This window comes from Lissotriton helveticus, chromosome 7 (genome assembly GCF_964261635.1).
Source record: "Lissotriton helveticus chromosome 7, aLisHel1.1, whole genome shotgun sequence".
In the NCBI taxonomy this organism is placed as follows: domain Eukaryota; kingdom Metazoa; phylum Chordata; class Amphibia; order Caudata; family Salamandridae; genus Lissotriton; species Lissotriton helveticus.
Genome location: NC_136068.1, coordinates 627398738 through 627415924, shown reverse-complemented (window position 1 = coordinate 627415924; position 17187 = coordinate 627398738). Strand labels below are relative to the sequence as shown.

Sequence of the window (17187 nt, the reverse complement as noted above, 5' to 3'; positions counted from 1 at the left end):
CGGGAGGGAGGGAGGGAGGGCAGCCTCCAGACAGAGACGGGAGGGAGGGAGGGAGGGCAGCCTCCAGACAGAGACGGGAGGGAGGGAGGGAGGGCAGCCTCCAGACAGAGACGGGGAGGGAGGGCAGCCTCCAGACAGAGACGGGGAGGGAGGGCAGCCTCCAGACAGAGACGGGGAGGGAGGGCAGCCTCCAGACAGAGACGGGGACGGAGGGCAGCCTCCAGACAGAGACGGGGACGGAGGGCAGCCTCCAGACAGAGACGGGGACGGAGGGCAGCCTCCAGACAGAGACGGGGACGGAGGGCAGCCTCCAGACAGAGACGGGGACGGAGGGCAGCCTCCAGACAGAGACGGGGACGGAGGGCAGCCTCCAGACAGAGACGGGGACGGAGGGCAGCCCCAGACAGAGACAGGGAGGGCAGACCCCTGACAGAGACAGGGAGGGGGGCAGCCTCAAGACAGAGACGGTAGCCTCCAGACCGCGACAGGGAGGGGGGCTGGGGGGGGGGGGCAGCCTCCAGACAGAGATGGGAGGGAGGGCAGCCTAGAGACGGGGAGGGAGGGCAGCCTCCAGACAGAGACGGGGAGGGAGGGCAGCCTCCAGACAGAGACGGGGAGGGAGGGCAGCCTCCAGACAGAGACGGGAGGGAGGGAGGGAGGGCAGCCTCCAGACAGAGACGGGAGGGAGGGAGGGAGGGCAGCCTCCAGACAGAGACGGGAGGGAGGGAGGGAGGGCAGCCTCCAGACAGAGACGGGAGGGAGGGAGGGAGGGCAGCCTCCAGACAGAGACGGGAGGGAGGGAGGGAGGGCAGCCTCCAGACAGAGACGGGGACGGAGGGCAGCCTCCAGACAGAGACGGGGACGGAGGGCAGCCTCCAGACAGAGACGGGGACGGAGGGCAGCCTCCAGACAGAGACGGGGACGGAGGGCAGCCTCCAGACAGAGACGGGGAGGGAGGGCAGCCTCCAGACAGAGACGGGGAGGGAGGGCAGCCTCCAGACAGACAGGGACGGAGGGCAGCCTCCAGAAAGACCGGGACGGAGGGCAGCCTCCAGAAAGACCGGGACGGAGGGCAGCCTAGAGACGGGGACGGAGGGCAGCCTAGAGACGGGGAGGGAGGAGAGGCTCCACACAAAGACAGACAATAGCTAGCTACAGACAGTGCATGCTGAATGTGTTTTACCTGCTCCAGTGCCTCTGCTAGGTGCTTGTTAAGTTTCTGCTCCCTTTTGCGCAGTTTCTCAATGTCCCACTGCAGGTCTTCGATCGTCGTCTCCATTTCAGACACTTTGGTCTCTGAGGAGCATACTTTGTCTTGCAGCTCATTGTACTGAGGAAAGAGCAGGTATTAGGAGAATGAGAGAAATCTCTGATCTTTCATCCAAGATAGATTGTACCTGATGCACCCACCTGCCCTGCATTTTTTGCTCTGCACCTCATTATGTTCTAAATCTTACATGAACCTGCCCTTAATCCCAACCGCTACCTCATACAGCCTATCCCAGGCTCCCCCTAATCTACTTAGCTGTTCCCTACGGGAAACATCCTTTACAACGCAACTTTTACCACGCAGTGCCTTTACGACGCAACTTTTACAACGCAAACCATTACAATGCATTGCGCTGGGGGGCGCTCTAGGATAGGGAATAGGTTTAATTTACTATCCAACACCTTCCCTACTATCCACGGGGACTGGAGTTGGAATAGTACATTAAACTATTCACTATCCAGTGCCCCAAAGCACTGTGCGTTGTAAAGGCATGCGTTGTAAAAACAGCGTTGTAAAGGCATGCGATGTAAAAGCATGCGTTGTAATGTCATACATCCGTTCCCTATGGTCCTTGAAAATGCACCTCCATCCTCCTCTTCCCCTATTCACTTCCCCTTAGTGATTTTCGTGGACTCCCTCTAACTGTCTTCATTACACACCTGGCTATCCTCCGCACCTACTCATGGGTTCCTTTCCCTCTGCCAAGCATCCACCAAAAAATAGATGCCTTTAACCTCATCCAAAGCTTCCTTCTCATCCCTATGTTCCATAGCTGCCTTTCTTCTAGCCACTAGCTCCCCTCCTTCCACTTCTGTCTAGGTATATTGAATAGCTGCCTCACTAGCTGCCCTCTACTGCAATCAATTGCAACTGCCTCCTTCCTCCCTAAGGGAAATCTATCTCTAGATAAATATCCTCAAGATGCTGCTCGCTGCATCTCAGGAGAGGGTTTCATTTTTTTTATTTTTAAAGCACAGTAAAAGTGCTCAGTTGTGCTCAGTTTGTAGATATGAACTTTACCATGATCCATCTGTAGCGGTGCAGGTCTAGCTCCTGAATTCTGCAGACTCATGGAATACAGGGTCACAGAAAGCCCATTCACAGCAAAAAAACACTTTCACAGGGCTACATGCCCTTATCCAGAACTAAATGCAGCCAGAAAGAGGTACGGCACAGTTGTCCGTCCAAGAAACCCATAATATCGCAAGTTTTAGATAAAGCAGGCCTCATACCAGAACATGCCTACATAGAGCTTTCCCATGGTAGCAAAACCAACAATGAAGAAGGAAACTACACCGTTGAGGATCCCAATTAGAAGGTGGAAAACTAGTCTAATGTACTGACTAGACACGCGAACAAGGGTAGCCCTTCCTGGACTTCGAATTACAAAGAGAATTTATCTGCACTAGGGGCGGCAGGATCAGTTAGTAAAGCAGAATAAATATAGATCTGTCCACTTCATCCAATGCACAAACTCCCTGTGGCAGCTGAGCTGTGCCGCAAGGAACGCAGGTGACAGGAACAACCTCGCAGACAGGCCTGCAGTCCTCATTTACATGGCTTTAAATCTGTAATACAGTTCTAAGGCAGTGAATCACCAGTTTGTTGAGAACCTGCTGGGGAATGTAAAGCATCTGCAACCAACTGGACCAGCCAGATAGACCGTTTGCAGTCCACTGTGACGCTTCACAGTGTGGAAAGCAGTTACTCAGGCTGTTACACAGCTAACTACTAAGTAATTAATGGCATCTGCAAATGGAGAGTAATTTAGAACACTACAATCGGCATCAAGAGGATTCACATCCATATTTAACTAGCTTTCCTGATGTAAATAGCAGAAAACATCTCTTTAAATTAAGATTGGGTCTTTTCAGAACCCTGTACCACGTGGAAATGTGCACAGGATTAGTACAAAGCCACAGGCGAAGTATGAGTGAATCCAACACTGTGGGCATCTTCGTCCACAGAACCCTAAACTGTCTAAATATGTGCATAATGGAGAATTAAATGTGACTGGAGGAGGGCGAAACAGGAGAGGTTAAAATGTGTTACCTGTTCCTGTCATGTTTTAAATTGTGTTTTAATGTTAGTTTAAATAAAATGTTTACAAATGAACTAAACTATGTTAAAAAAGTGAGCAACCCTTAAACTCAACTAGTGGACTAAGGCACAGCAAACGTAAATCATTAATTTACAAACATCTCGGCTTTTATCTATGCGCATGTTATTTACCGGCTAGGTGATAATCTAATGCCTATGCCTTTACTTACATTGGTTGGAATAGGATTAAAGCTACAAATTGTTCGTCATGAAATGTTGAATTTTCTTAGTTTATCCACATGACTCGATCTGAATACCTTTCTAAAAACCAAATGTTTGGGGCATAAAGAGAAGGAAACATTGCTTATCTGTGTTTTCGCCATTAAAGCCGTCTTGGATTTAATAATCAAGAGAACCTGAGTTTGGAAATGAAGAACACCTTTTTTAGATTTATTTTTAAGAAACTATTCAAGGTAATTGCAACATGCTGGAAGTGGAAGCATTTAATTTTCGGCCTGCTCACATTGGTTTGCTTTGTTTTTCTTTTTTTTCTTCAAAGTGGATTTTAATGTGTTTTTCAGCCGCTTGTTATTTTTTAGCTATTTAATTATAACAGAGCTTTTGCATACAATTTAAATGTATTCAAGTAGCTGGTTGCCCCCAGAAGAATCAATATTGCTAAACAAGGGGTATTGTCTGAATCCTGTCACTTTATCACGTCTCGTCTATTGCGGTCCTATATTCAACTGCACCCCAACACGTTCTTCTCGCAGCCCCTGAAGATGCCCTTGCCTTAGTATCCCACTCTATCCTGTCCCTCACCTGCAGTGAGATTCGGTGGTGCTTCTCCTGCAGTTGTGTTGCCAGGTTCTGCAGTCGTCGGTTTTCTTTGCTCAAGTCTTTGTTCAGAGACTTCGCCTGCTCTTCCAGGTGCTCGAAGCTGGCTGTAAAAATCAAATGGTCAGCACTGCTACTGTGCAGAATGGACATGGGGTAGTGGATGCATGTGAGGGGAAACAGCACTGCTCAACAGAATATGAACAGGCACACGGAATGCCCGCAGACAAGTCACAGGGGCCATATTTAGATATGGTCTGATAACAAGGGTGTGAGGATGAAAACAACGGGCATAACACACGAGCAAACTGTCCATCTTGCATCAGAGTGCAAGATGGATTGTGCAAAATGTATGGGAAAGATATGGAAAAATTGGCTACTTATTAGAGCTTTTCAGAGAAAAACACATTAGTAGAGTTTGGCCAACCTGAGAGGGACCAATGCCCATTGGCCATCCTTCTCTTCAATTACCTTAGAAAGCAGGATGAGTGTTGCATATTGAGCTTACAGCCCACCCTAATCACATAACATCTTACTTCCACTGTGGATCTTCTGACAGAGATCCTCTATCCTCCGATGCAACTTGTTTGAAGCCTCCACAATTCGTGACACTGCCTTTTTCGAGAACTCCATGCGACCTTGGATCTGCAGTTCCATCTCCTCACTGCTGCTGCTAGCTAACGTCTCCAGGAAAGACAGAGTGGTATCGTTCAAGTCCCCATCCAACTTCTCTGGTACAGAAGAGGAGGGTGTCAGAGTAGCTGCATCTACAAATAAAAGAAAAGTAAATATTAGGTTTGGGCAAAATTAAATCCAAGAATGCATGCAAAGGATCCCAAAGCACTGGATAACAGAAAGGATGTACTGGGCCTCCTTTAATAGATGAGTCTGGATAATTTATCCTTCACAGACAGCCAGGCATTATTATGAGGAGGCCCAAGTTTTGGGTCTTCAGGGTGCTTTCAATAAATCAGGGCGGGCAATGGTTTATCATCCATTACCTTTTCAGATCAAGTGGGCAGCTGCTTTCTTCTGGTACAAGAGTAAGATTTAATTCACATAAGAAGAAATTAAGAGTATTAATTGTAAAGCATTTTATGCAAGGCCTGAAACATTAGAGAAACAACAAAGTCAATCTTGTCCATCACAGACACGAGTTACCATGGATCATACAAAACTGTGTGCCTACTCCAACTAGCTCCCTCCCAAACTCTAATGGTAAAAATACTCCCTTCGAATTCTTGGTAGAGGTGATATAGAAACATGGAGTGAGGCACCAGTCTTCAAATGCAAGTGTTGCATCAGGGAAGTGTTGGATTAAACAACTGGATTTCCACTATAGACATGGCTAGAATATAAGACCTGGGGACACTCCACTAAAACCATTGTCACTTTTAACAGTGACAACAAGTGATTCAATTAGAAATTCCAGTAAACAACATAGGCAGGCAGACAATGCCTAATATCAAATCTCAATCATACCTGCAAGATAGAGGACATCTGTTGCAATTCTCACCTGGTCTTTCAGGATGATCTGGGTCTTCGGTCTTTCGCGGTTCTTCTGCACCTACTGGAACTGGGAATTGTTTTTCATCCCCAGTACCAGGCAGTTCCCCACCAGCAGAGGAACCATCCATGGAAGAGCTGCAGTCCGTATCGTAGGACTGTAGCAAGCTTTGTACGTTCTCATCCAACTGGAATGGTACAAATGGGATACGGGTTACTGCTGCACAAGCTCACATATTTAGGACTGAACTCTTGACAGTGTCACAGAACTTTCATGGAAGAGGGGGAGGGGGTCAACGCAAATTCAAAATGACTGAGCTCTAGAGATTGGAAATCTTCAGAATTCCGATATACATAATGCCCGAGGTGACAACACAGTCCACTTAAAATAGATAGTCAATGGAAGAAGATTAAGTGAAGGACTCTGATGAATAGTAAAAGGAGGCCCATGGTGCGCGTCTGTAGGGATAGATGAGTTTGGCTGAACTGTTGTTGTCACATATGTTGTTTATAACTGGTAGTGATAATGGAGGGATCCTTTTGTTGTTACGGGGGGCACACATTCCATTGGCTAGGGCAGGTGAAGCATGGAGTATAAATGGCATACACCTTAAATATCAGAGTGATTTGTTGGGTATGAGGAGTGATATTATGGGTAGGCTGCTATTGCATGCCAGGGCTAGTAGCCTGTAAGAAATGTCCAAATCACAAAAAGGGCTTCTGAGGAGAACCAGTACATAAAGAGCACTAGAGGAAAAGGGAAAAACAGAGGCAGACCCACCCCTGCGCCTATTGCAGATATCACTAAACATGCTAATTGGATGATCGGACATGGTCTTAAGCCTGTCAGAGGATTATTTGCTTACTTTTTCCTTCTTTATAAAACTCAACAGACAATAGTCTTGCAGATAGTCATGTTCACTGGGTCCAAAACAAAACACAGGTCAGAAATGAACTTTCGCAAGGTGTCACAGCGTTAAAGCTACGTTCTATCCCCAGAGGATAGAAGAACACAATGGGAAACTTACAATGAAGATGAAGCACTATCATATATGCAGGAATTCGTAAAAAATTAATAGAAACAAAAAACTTCAACAAGTTGAAATCCGAGCAGGTAAAGTTGTTGTGCTAAGCATAAAAATTGAAGGAGAACTGACACTCATGCGGCTCCCAATGGAATTGGGGGCAACCATTAAGTTGCTTTGCCAGACCCACAAATCATACTGGGTGTTGGGCCACAATCAATCTTTCCGCAGCTGACCTGACTGCAGCTTGATCCTCATAGAAGGAGGCAAACCCTGAAAAGCCATATGGGTAGGATCCTGTGAACACCAAGCTTGGAACAAACCAAACACACAATTGAGGGTACAACAGGACCACTACAGATTGTTGCAGAAGCAAAAACGAAATAAAATGAAAGGATGCCCACTTTTGTACAGCAACCCATCCAAGCACTCCATCCACCACTTTTTGTTCTATTAAGTGATCTATAGTTAAGTGTGATTCGTATGCCAAGATAAGGGCCACAGCTCTCTCTGGCATAGAGCTCAAGCTACAAGTCACTGATAACGCTGAAACATGTCTGAGGTTTCTTATGTTCGAAAACATACTGGATGAGGCTTAGCAACTTGGGCTGGCATGTCCCTTTTGGAGCACGAGGTACAATGAAAAAAGAAACAATGGACTGCCTTGCAGGCCACAGTAATTATCAGTGATTGAGATCAATTCAAGTTTTCCATCCATCACTTTTCGTACTCGTTTTTAGCCGAGCATTCATGGTCCTCCTTAACTTAGCAGTGGGTTGAGCTAGTCGGACAAGTCGAACAAAACAAGCCCTCGTTATTACAGTAGGCAATACACCCCAGGGGAATGCACTGTCACAGACCTGGGTCCAATATCGGTTCACAATAAGGAGTGTGGCATCGTCTGTGGCCTGACGCTTCTCCAATTTCTCAATGCGCTCCCGTAGCTCATCCTCAAATGCCTGACGCTGCTCCAGACGTTCTGCCAACTTCTTGTTCTTGAACTGGAGAACCTTGAGGTCCATCTCTTCCTACACACAATAAAAGAAATTTAAAAAGCAAATACAGAGTGAAAGAATGCAAGCACGCAGACACAGAGAAATATTGTATAGAGTCGTTGTGAGGCAAAATGGCTGGGAACAATGCTTGGGTGTTGTGTCTTTCTCTGTATGGACTACTAGTCTAATTTCCTAGTTGTAGGTTTCATTTCTCTCCCACTACTGGTCACTTCTCCCTTCTGCTATGTTAAAGAGACCGACTGCCACCATATGTGAGCATCATGGCAGAAGCCTGGGTGTGGTTTTCAGAATGCTTCCGTTTGATTAGTCCAGTTACTCTATTCGTCATTTCCTACTGCATTATAAATCTTTCCAGAAAGAACGTGCACATAACTTCCATGTTAAAACATGCACCCAAACGTAATAATCATGAGTGTGTGTAGTGAGAACATTGCCTCCTTGTGAAGGGGGCACTGCCTAGTAGGCTTCCTAAGGTACGGAAATTGAGAACGCTCTTGGAAAACTACAAGCACAATATTCAGCAAGGCCCGCTCTCTGTGTTCTCCAAGACACAAACAGTAACAAATAAAGGCCCGAGGACAGCCACCAGGCCATCTCTTTCTTGCTTCTTTTGTGTCTTTTCACCAATGGCCCTGTTTATGTGGATTACCAAGTAATGCAGATCACATTTTGCTACTCCTCAGCACAGTACTAGCCTCTCTCGTACAGGGAGTAGATCCAAATGGACTCCCCACCCAAAAAGCATGGGGACAGGCTTTCTTACCACACTATGTTGAGATGGATTATTGGTTACATTCATTTATGGTCTGGCACCAGGTCTATCAACTATTTCGTAGAAAATACTTTCAGATACAGGTGTGATGTGTACGTTGTTAGAAAGGTGTCCAGATTGACGCCCCTGATTGTGACTCAAGGCAGCTGTACCACACCTTCCCTGTCATATTGCTGTGCGTAAGAGATCCTGTATCTGGGTTCAATTAACTAGGGTTAAGCTGAACACCCAGCCATTTCTTTACCCACGAATCCCGCTGAGACCTTCACCAAAAAGCCTCCTTGGCTTAGGGTTCCCTGTATACAATTCTCCAGGCTTAATACAGTCTTCCCTTGCTCATCCCCTCCTCCAAGAGTGCAAATCCAAGGAAGAAACACAAAAAAGGATCCTGTGCCCTGGTTACGTGGCACCTTGAATGTTAAAATGGTACAAGTATTGATTTAACGTGGTCTTCCTGCCAGTGGCTCAAGATTGGGATAAACATTGGCAATGCAGAACAATCACGTTTTGCTCATTTGACTTCTGTCAGATTCTGCTGCTCATTCTAGAGACACATTGTTGGGATTGGGACAACGTTGCCTTACCCTACCCAGGAAAATTATCTGAAGCTGCTACACCGTAGCTGTAGCTGTAGCTGCCTATGGACAACAGACAAGGTACAGCAGAAACTACAGTCTGCCTGGAAGGCAGACTTGCGGATGACCTAGCTTGAAGCCATACAAAGCTTCAGCCAAAGCTGACAAGGTCCAAAGACCACAAAAGAGAGCAAGAGCAGGCATTCTACCTTGGAGGTTTGCTCGCAAGTATTATTTATAATTCTTCAGCATAGTGCCTTGCCTACAAATGGTACATTGTTCCAAGTTCAAGGCAAAATATGCAAGGATTGTGCAAAGTCCAAAGGACTCAGACCCCATCAAAGTCTGTGATGTCCGCCTGGCATTGACAAATGTTGTTAACTTCCCAGAGTGCCCATAAGTATTGCATTTGAACAAAAGAGGAACACGAGTCTGTCCCTTTTCGAATAGGGAAACATAGAATGCTAACAAGTCTGATGTCCTGGCTTATCTGAACATGGAATTATTAGGACCACCTTCCTAAAACCCATGGTTCTCAGGCTATTACTGGGTGAAGATGGTGCCTCCTTTATCACCCTAGGCACACCCTTCTACAGTTAATGCCTCTGAAACCCTCGGAACCACCAGCACAAGTGTTATAGTTCAGAAACTATAATGTAGGTAACATTTTAAGATCCTCACTACTGCCAAATGCCTATTGCAAGTTGCTATACGTTAAGCATCAATGGGGTTACCCAGTGTTCTTCAGAATCTGGGTATCATTCGGTACACAAACATAAATGGTTCTGTCGGAAAAAGTTTGTAAAGCATTCACTTGTCAAATTTATTGATATGAGGAAATCACCCCAAAGGTAAAAAAAGAAAAACCGGACACACAAGGGTCTTTATGACTAAATACATCACATGTAATCAATGAAAATCCAATTACAGCGATTCATTCTATGAATTGGCATCAATGAGCCAGCACGCGGCATCACATTTCTGCTTAATCCATCAGCTCATTGAAACCACACAGCATTCATAGCATCCCACTGACCGAGAGAAAGCTGATTTTGGAGGAGGTACAGTGAAATTACATGAAATCTTTCCTTCTATACCCCACTTTGAGTCATTAATTCTTTTTCCAAAGGATGTATTCCACAATTTTTTCTTCAATAACAGACAGGATGCATTGAAATATTAACTCTTCAAGCATCGCTTTATTTGGTGAGTTGTTGCATGGTGATTTTTCAGTAAGCGTTAACTATGCGTGATGCAATTCACTGGATTTTGTCTTTTTACTTTGCACATTTGTAGGAGTCACTCCGACAGAGGACTCTTTCGCTTGACTAGCAAACTAAGCAGTCACTGGCGGCATAGAAATTAACTGCCTGATTTATCTGGGACACATGCTTTTTTTCGGGTACAAGGCGGCCATTCCTTGTCTTACTACGACCCAATGTGAGTCTTTACCTCCCAAAGAGATAATTGCCCATTCTTTAAACACATGCGATCTGATAGCATCTATTCTGATACACAAGCTGTTCTGCATCCAGTCTGATGAAGAGCAGTTTAGATGTATAAAACGTATGCACAGCACAAGAGGGTTGAAACATCGACATTGTTTATATGTTGCCTGTACTGCATCCCCACTTTTGGGTGTCAAATGAGAGATGAAAGGAGGCCATCTATGAGAGAGACAACATTTTAAAGTTTGGACAGGCCCATTAAGGCATCTGAATGTGCTTTCTGTTTATATGTACAGTTGCTCTTTTTTAGCTAATGCACTGCACAAGCACTATTTCACTTGACACATACGGAGCACCTTTTTAAATGAACTACTGTAATTGGATTTTCATTCAATATATGTGATGCATTTAGTCATACAGACCATTGTATTATCTGGGTTCTTTTTGTCCTTAAGATTTTTTCTTCATATGAACGAATTTAACAAATATATGTGCTACAATTTTTCTCCCCAAAAAATATTTGTTTTGTGTACCTATTGCAAGTTGTCAGCACATCTTCTAGCACCCCAAGTTGAAACTATTTACAGGCAAGACACTTTTCTTGGCTCTTGAGCCTGTCAGGTGTACCATCCACCATTAACCAGAGCCAGGAGACTCCAATGCACTGAATAAACTTAGAGCCACAATCACAAACAGGAACCCAATGACAGCCAGAGGGTCCTCATAGTTGCACTTTAGGCTTTCGTTAATTTTTGGGTGGGGTTTGGAGCAAACTTTGAAGACTGGCATTGACTAGAGGGTGCCAAATTGGCAGGCAATGCACAAATATGCAAAGGAGGGTAGGGAGCACACTGCCTAACTATATGTGTAGAGTTCAGGTATCCCTTACCAGTGTACAGGGGCTTGCTTTAACAATCCGAAGGTGCTTTATTTGTGGTAGTGTCGTCGAGCAGCCTTAGGCTTATCAGATGGAAGTGTTAGGCATTTGCTGGACACACAGAGTCTATAAAATGAGACATACACCAAGGAAATCCAACACTGTAAGAAAGTGCCCTCTTTTTGCATGGTTGCCCCCACTTTTTGCTAAACTGCTGGTGTACCTTGACGGAGTGTGACCTGGATTCCTGCCAAACGGGTACCCAGGGCTATGTTCTTTGCCTAAACTGCATTGAAAACAAAACCAAATTGGCAGTCTTTGCCTACAGGTCAGTCCATTGCAAAGGGTACCACAGGTACCAAGGGCACTGTGGCCAGAGAAAGCCTCTAAGGGTTACAGCACTTATTGTGACACCCTTAGAAGCTCGGTACCTTTACTCTCACACACTGCCTTTGCAGTCTGCGTGGTTTGGTGCAGAACAAAGTGAAGTTGACATGGCACACATCCCCGTACGCCATGCCCGCTACCCCCTGCCCTGGCATATGTCAGCCACCCCTCTAGCTGGGTGCACTCTACCAGTGGTGAGGGTTCAGGTGCATGAGCCCTGTACCCTTACAGTGTCTAAGCCAATTCTTACAACAAACAATAATGTCTCAACAGGTCACATTTGAGAAGACAGTTTTTAAGAAATAGTATATTAAATAAGGCAGCGAAGAAAGGGAGACAACCACAGGTGTTCTTGGAATACTTATAGCGATCTATATTTGTAAAGTCGATATACAACAATAGTTATGTCAGCACTATCATTAATATACATTGGTGTAACCCTTAGAAAGGGCGTGCACATACATGTTTGTGCAAGAAGTGATCAGTGCAAGTGACACGTGGAAAGGTGAAAAAACAGCTAAATAAACTGCGCATTTGAGAATTTTCAAAGAGAGATGGTTAAGGAAAAATATTTTTAACAAGATATCTCGAAATTATTTACTACAATCATTTTGTGTATGCAACCGTCTGAGCGCCAGACAATGTTACGATTGGTTGATGGCGTTTCGACCCATAGGACTTTAGGTCGTCATCAGGACCGGGTTACAATTCAATTGATGAGTGCTGTGTTGGTAGGTTGCCACACTCAGGTGGTCAGGAAAAGAAGATCAGGAAAGGTAATTCATGCTTGGGAAGAGGATGAAGTAGTCACTGGTTGTTGGCCGCTCACGAGCAGGCCACAGGATTGTGGGAGCAAAGCTCCTGGTGTTGGGCTCAGGGCAAAGGAGGATTAGAGTAAGCACCCAAAGTACACCCACAGCGGCGGAGGGGCAGCTGGGTGCTGTTTTGGCGTCGGGTGCCCTGGTTTCAATAGGGATTCTCCGGTTGCAACAAAGACTGCAGGCTCGGGGACGAAGATCTTCTGAAGGTGACTACTGGTTGGAAAGGTAAGTTTTGATGTCTGGGGATGCTGAGGCACCGTCGGTTGGGCCACCGAAGGCCTTGGGGCGTCGGGTACAGGGGTGTCTTTAGGCGTCTGGTTTTCTTACCAGCTCTGGTCACGGTTGGGGGGGGGGGGGGGGGGGTTCTTCCACAAAGAGGCTGCAGGCTTGGAGATTGGAGGCAGGTCAGAGATCGGGTCTGGGTTGCCAGGAAGACCTCCTTGTGGTGTTGGGCCACTTGAACTTGGGCTGTAGTCGACGGGTGAAGACTCTGGTTTTGGGCGGAGCCAGAGTCTGTGGGTGACCAAATCCGGTGCTCACGGGAGACAAAGTCTTTCTTGTGGAAGGCAGGGCAGCTCCTCAGGGTCTTGGGGTTGCTGGCTGCAGGACACACTGGAATTTCGCTGGAGCAGGTTCGAAGTAGGGACAGGCCGGTAGGGCTGAGGCCAAGTTAGTGGGCGTCCTCCTCCTCTTAGTTCAGCACAGCTTCTTCGGCCCTACTTCTTCTCTTCTGCTGGTCAGTTCTTGTCTGGAGGCGGCAAGGTTCAGGGTTGCCCCTTAATACTAGATTAAGGGGCGTTACAGGTGTAGGAGAGTAGGGTCTGCAATCCTATGATCACCCAGATTTTTGCTTTTTGCTTAACTGGTTTACGACTTTCCCTGGCTGTGGGCCTGCTAATCAGACCCACAGCCTAGCTGTTCTCTCTACTCCAAATTGTACCCAGGTACTGAATTGGCACTGGGCCCTCTCAAGTCCCTGTACCCAGGGCTGAGGTGCACCCAGAAGTCTCCCAGGGGCTGCAGCATGTATTATGCCACCCCTGGGCTGACTAACTAAATCAGACACAACTGGCTGCTTGACAGCTGGGGCAGAGTGGTGTACTCACCCTCTGCTATAGATATAGTATTCCTATATCTAAACCTATATGGACACACAGATCTCCTATCAGTCACTCCTATGGCAGGCCTTAACAATCCTGAAGGCAGAGTGCTTGGAATCGTGTGAGATGGTGCTCTGGCATGAGCTGAGCCTGTCTGCGGCTTTCGGGATCCATCCCTTAGCCGTTTCCATGATATCGCATACCATATACTCTTAAGTGCATTATAATCCTCGCGGTTATGTGCCAACTCTGGTATCGCTTTATCAAAACATGTCGAGTAAGGTGTCATACGAATTGGAATACTAACCCCTCGCCAATTCTGGCGACGGGGTTAGCATTCCACCCTTCTAGAGGGACACAACATGTATGTAACCTGTAACCCCGGTTAAAGTCAGACAGAGCCATAGCTCCACAAAATGGATGCTGCCACCGAGACACAAGTCTGCCCTCCTGCTGCTGGGAGTCCTCCCAGCCCAGGAGGCAAGGACAAAGGGTTTCCTGCCAGGGGCGGTGCCAGCACCGTCCCAGACAGGATTTTGTGTATCCTAGGTAGGCAGGGCTTTAGAGGAAGGTGACTGCAAGTGGCACCCCGGTGCTCACTGTGCATAGGCCGGCTGAAACCAGTTCCAGGGGCACTCCAGCCCCTGGCCTGGGGAAAGCCCGCCAAAGGAGAGGGGTGTAACCACCCCCCTCCTAGTCCCACCCATAGGGCAGGACTTAGTCGCGTGCCAGCCCCTTTTTGCAGGATAAAGGTAGGACCTGGCCCCCTTCCAAATCAGATCATCTTTGAATCCTGAAACTACTTTCCACGAAAGGAACTCAAGACTTCTTCCCAAGATTCTCCCTTGTGACTAAGGAGTAGTCACCCTGCAGCAGCAGGCACCAACCAAGCATCGCGGTTTGTTGCCAGTCTCTCCTTCGGATCAAGACTGCTCCAGCACGACGAGAACCGGCTTCCCTGGCACCTCTGACCTCAACCTACATCATCAGCCCAGCTGTGATCCGTGGGTGCGACGAGATCTCGAGGGACCGGCCATCTTCAGAACTGCACGACGCTTGTCCAGCACGACCACCGAGTGACCCTCGACTGAGTGCTTTGGGGTAAGAGAAGCCCCGACCCTGAGCAGCTCCAGCACCGAAGTTCAGCCCCCCTGCATCCACGAGATCTGCGTGGGGCCCTTCTGCTCTTTGCTGCCAACCGCGTTGTCCAGGTCGCTTGCCCGTTGGCTAGTGGCCCTCTCACGACGCTCCACGACGACAAACACTGCTGGTCTGGTTGCTCCAGACTAGCCCTTGCTCCCCTCCAAAAGAGGAGCACCCTGGACCCTCCTGGTCCACTCAAGACGCCATTTTAGGTCCACCGCGTGGGCCTTGCATTTGCCAAGACTTGTTGCCCAATCCTGGGTCCAGCGACGTCGACAGCAAGAACCTTCGTGGGACAGCTCGCACCTCCATCCTGGTCGCCGACAACGCCTCCTGGTCCGAGAGACTGCAGAGCCCAGCAGCGCCCACTCACCTGGCTGAGGTGACTTCGTCCGGTGCCATCCTGGTGCCCACTCAAATCACTGGCTAGTGATTCAGAACTTGGTCCCCTCTGCTTACAGGTTTCTTCTTCCCTGATCCAGGCTTGGATCACCACGAACTTCTTCACGGGTCGCCTGCCAGCAACTTCTTTCTTCAGGCTCCTGGATCTTCAACGAGGGTTTCCGACGCAACTTCAACCCTATGCAGCCGCAGCCCCTGGGCTAGGTAACCTGAGTACTCCGGTGCTCCAGCATAGTCCAACACCCTAAGTGTTCGGATCCACTCCCGTTTTCGACCCACCTAGTCGGGTTCGCCCGAGAACAGTAACTTTGTCTTTACTAGCTTCCATAGACTTTTTCCCGCCTTACGCGTGAGAGTTCCCACTCTGCACACGACGTCCACAGGCCTCCTGCTACTAATCTAAGGGTTTAGTATTGTAGGCCTAGCGTTTCTAAAGTCTCTGAGAATAGTTACTTACCTGCTAGTAATTCGCATTCCACTTTTGTAATATATGGTTTTCCGTGCCCCTCGGGCATTTGTGTAAATTGTGCAACTTTTGTTGTGTGCTTAGCTCCCTGTCTCATAAAGAGCCAGGGTAGTCTTGTTATAAATAAATACACTTTATTTTTGATAACAACTTGTGTGGTGTCCTTTCACTTGGTGTTCAAGGGGTAATGTGATGGTAAAACAGCTGGCTTAACACGCCCTCTAGAGTATTAGCCTTAGACTGCTCGTATCCATGCTACTAGGATAGCTGGTCTATAAGGTTGACTTACAACCAATCATCAATAAGGGTTGTTTGGACTGATACAAAGTGCTCACTAGAATAGTGAACATTATATATCAGGCCAACTTCTCACAACAGGTAAGTAAAGGTGGGGGTACCCCCCTATTATACCACCCTCCAGTGGGAAGGGGGCATGTGCCTCTCTGGTTGGCTGGGTCCCCCCCATCCTCAAGATGGCGGAGACTGAGAGTTCTGCTTCACCTCGCCTCCCCCACCTGAGAGGTGGGGTTGGCAAAGGTGGGCACACTTCCCATCCTCACTGAAAGACTGGAACACCCGATCTCCGCAGGTCTTCTGCAACCACCGCCATCACCTTCGTAAACACCCGAGGGGCACTGGTGAGGTAAAAGGAAAGCACAATGAACTAATAATGCTTGTGGCCCACCTTAAACTGCAGGTTACTTCTGTCGGCAGGCAGGACAGCTATTTGAAAATGGGCATCATGCAGGGCCAGCGCTACCATGCAGTCGTGAGGGTCTAGGGCAGACAGAACCTGAGCATCTTGAATTTCTCCTTCTTGAAGAAGAAATTGAAAGGGCACCGGTCAAAAATAAGCCAGATGCCTCCGTCCTTCTTAGGCATCAGAAAGTAGTAAGAATAGCAACCATGACCTACTTCTGACGCCGGCCCACTTTAGATTGCTCCTTAAGCCAAAAGAGCATGAACTTCTTGACAGAACAGGAAGAGGTGGTCCTCCATCAACCAGTCTGGGGATGGTGGCATGGGTGGTGGGGTTTCTAGCAGTGGAATGGACTAACCATGATGAACAATTTGTAGTACCCTCTTGTCTGATGTTATGGACTGCCAGAGAGGCAAGTGATGACGGATCCTTCTACCAACTGGATGATCGCGATGGTGAAAGAGCCGCTATAGTGGTTTTGAGGGAACCGGGTGGGGGGAAGGGGAAGCTAGATGGACCTCTGTCTGTGTATCTCAGGAGGCTTCTAGGAACTGCAGCCGCGAAAGGATTGGCAAGTCTGTTGGCCTTGGTAGCTGGGCAGGAATGGGCGCAGTGGTGGCTTCTACTGTAGCCACTGAAGGAATGAAAGGCAGAATCTGTTTGGCATGCACCACTGGAGAAGTACAAAGACCTGGCAGTAGTTTGTTGTTCTTAAAGCGATCCAGCACTGAATCTGCCTGGTCTCCAGAGAGACTGGTGCCACGGAAGGGCATGTCTATAAGGTAGGCCTGGACAACCCCCA

At 47.6% G+C, this 17187-nt stretch overlaps 1 protein-coding gene across 2 annotated transcripts in view; it reads right to left on the bottom strand.

Moving 5' to 3' along the window:
* RNF40 (ring finger protein 40) overlaps positions 1-17187 on the bottom strand; it is a 212162-nt gene that overhangs the window by 184944 nt on the left and 10031 nt on the right. For both annotated transcript variants that reach the window (XM_078652854.1, XM_078652855.1), the window contains exons 3-7: positions 7539-7706; positions 5664-5841; positions 4684-4914; positions 4133-4254; positions 1184-1330 (exon numbers count right to left, since the gene is read on the bottom strand). In XM_078652854.1, coding sequence (XP_078508980.1) covers positions 1184-1330; positions 4133-4254; positions 4684-4914; positions 5664-5841; positions 7539-7706 — 846 coding nt within the window. The remainder of the gene's footprint in view (positions 1-1183; positions 1331-4132; positions 4255-4683; positions 4915-5663; positions 5842-7538; positions 7707-17187) is intronic.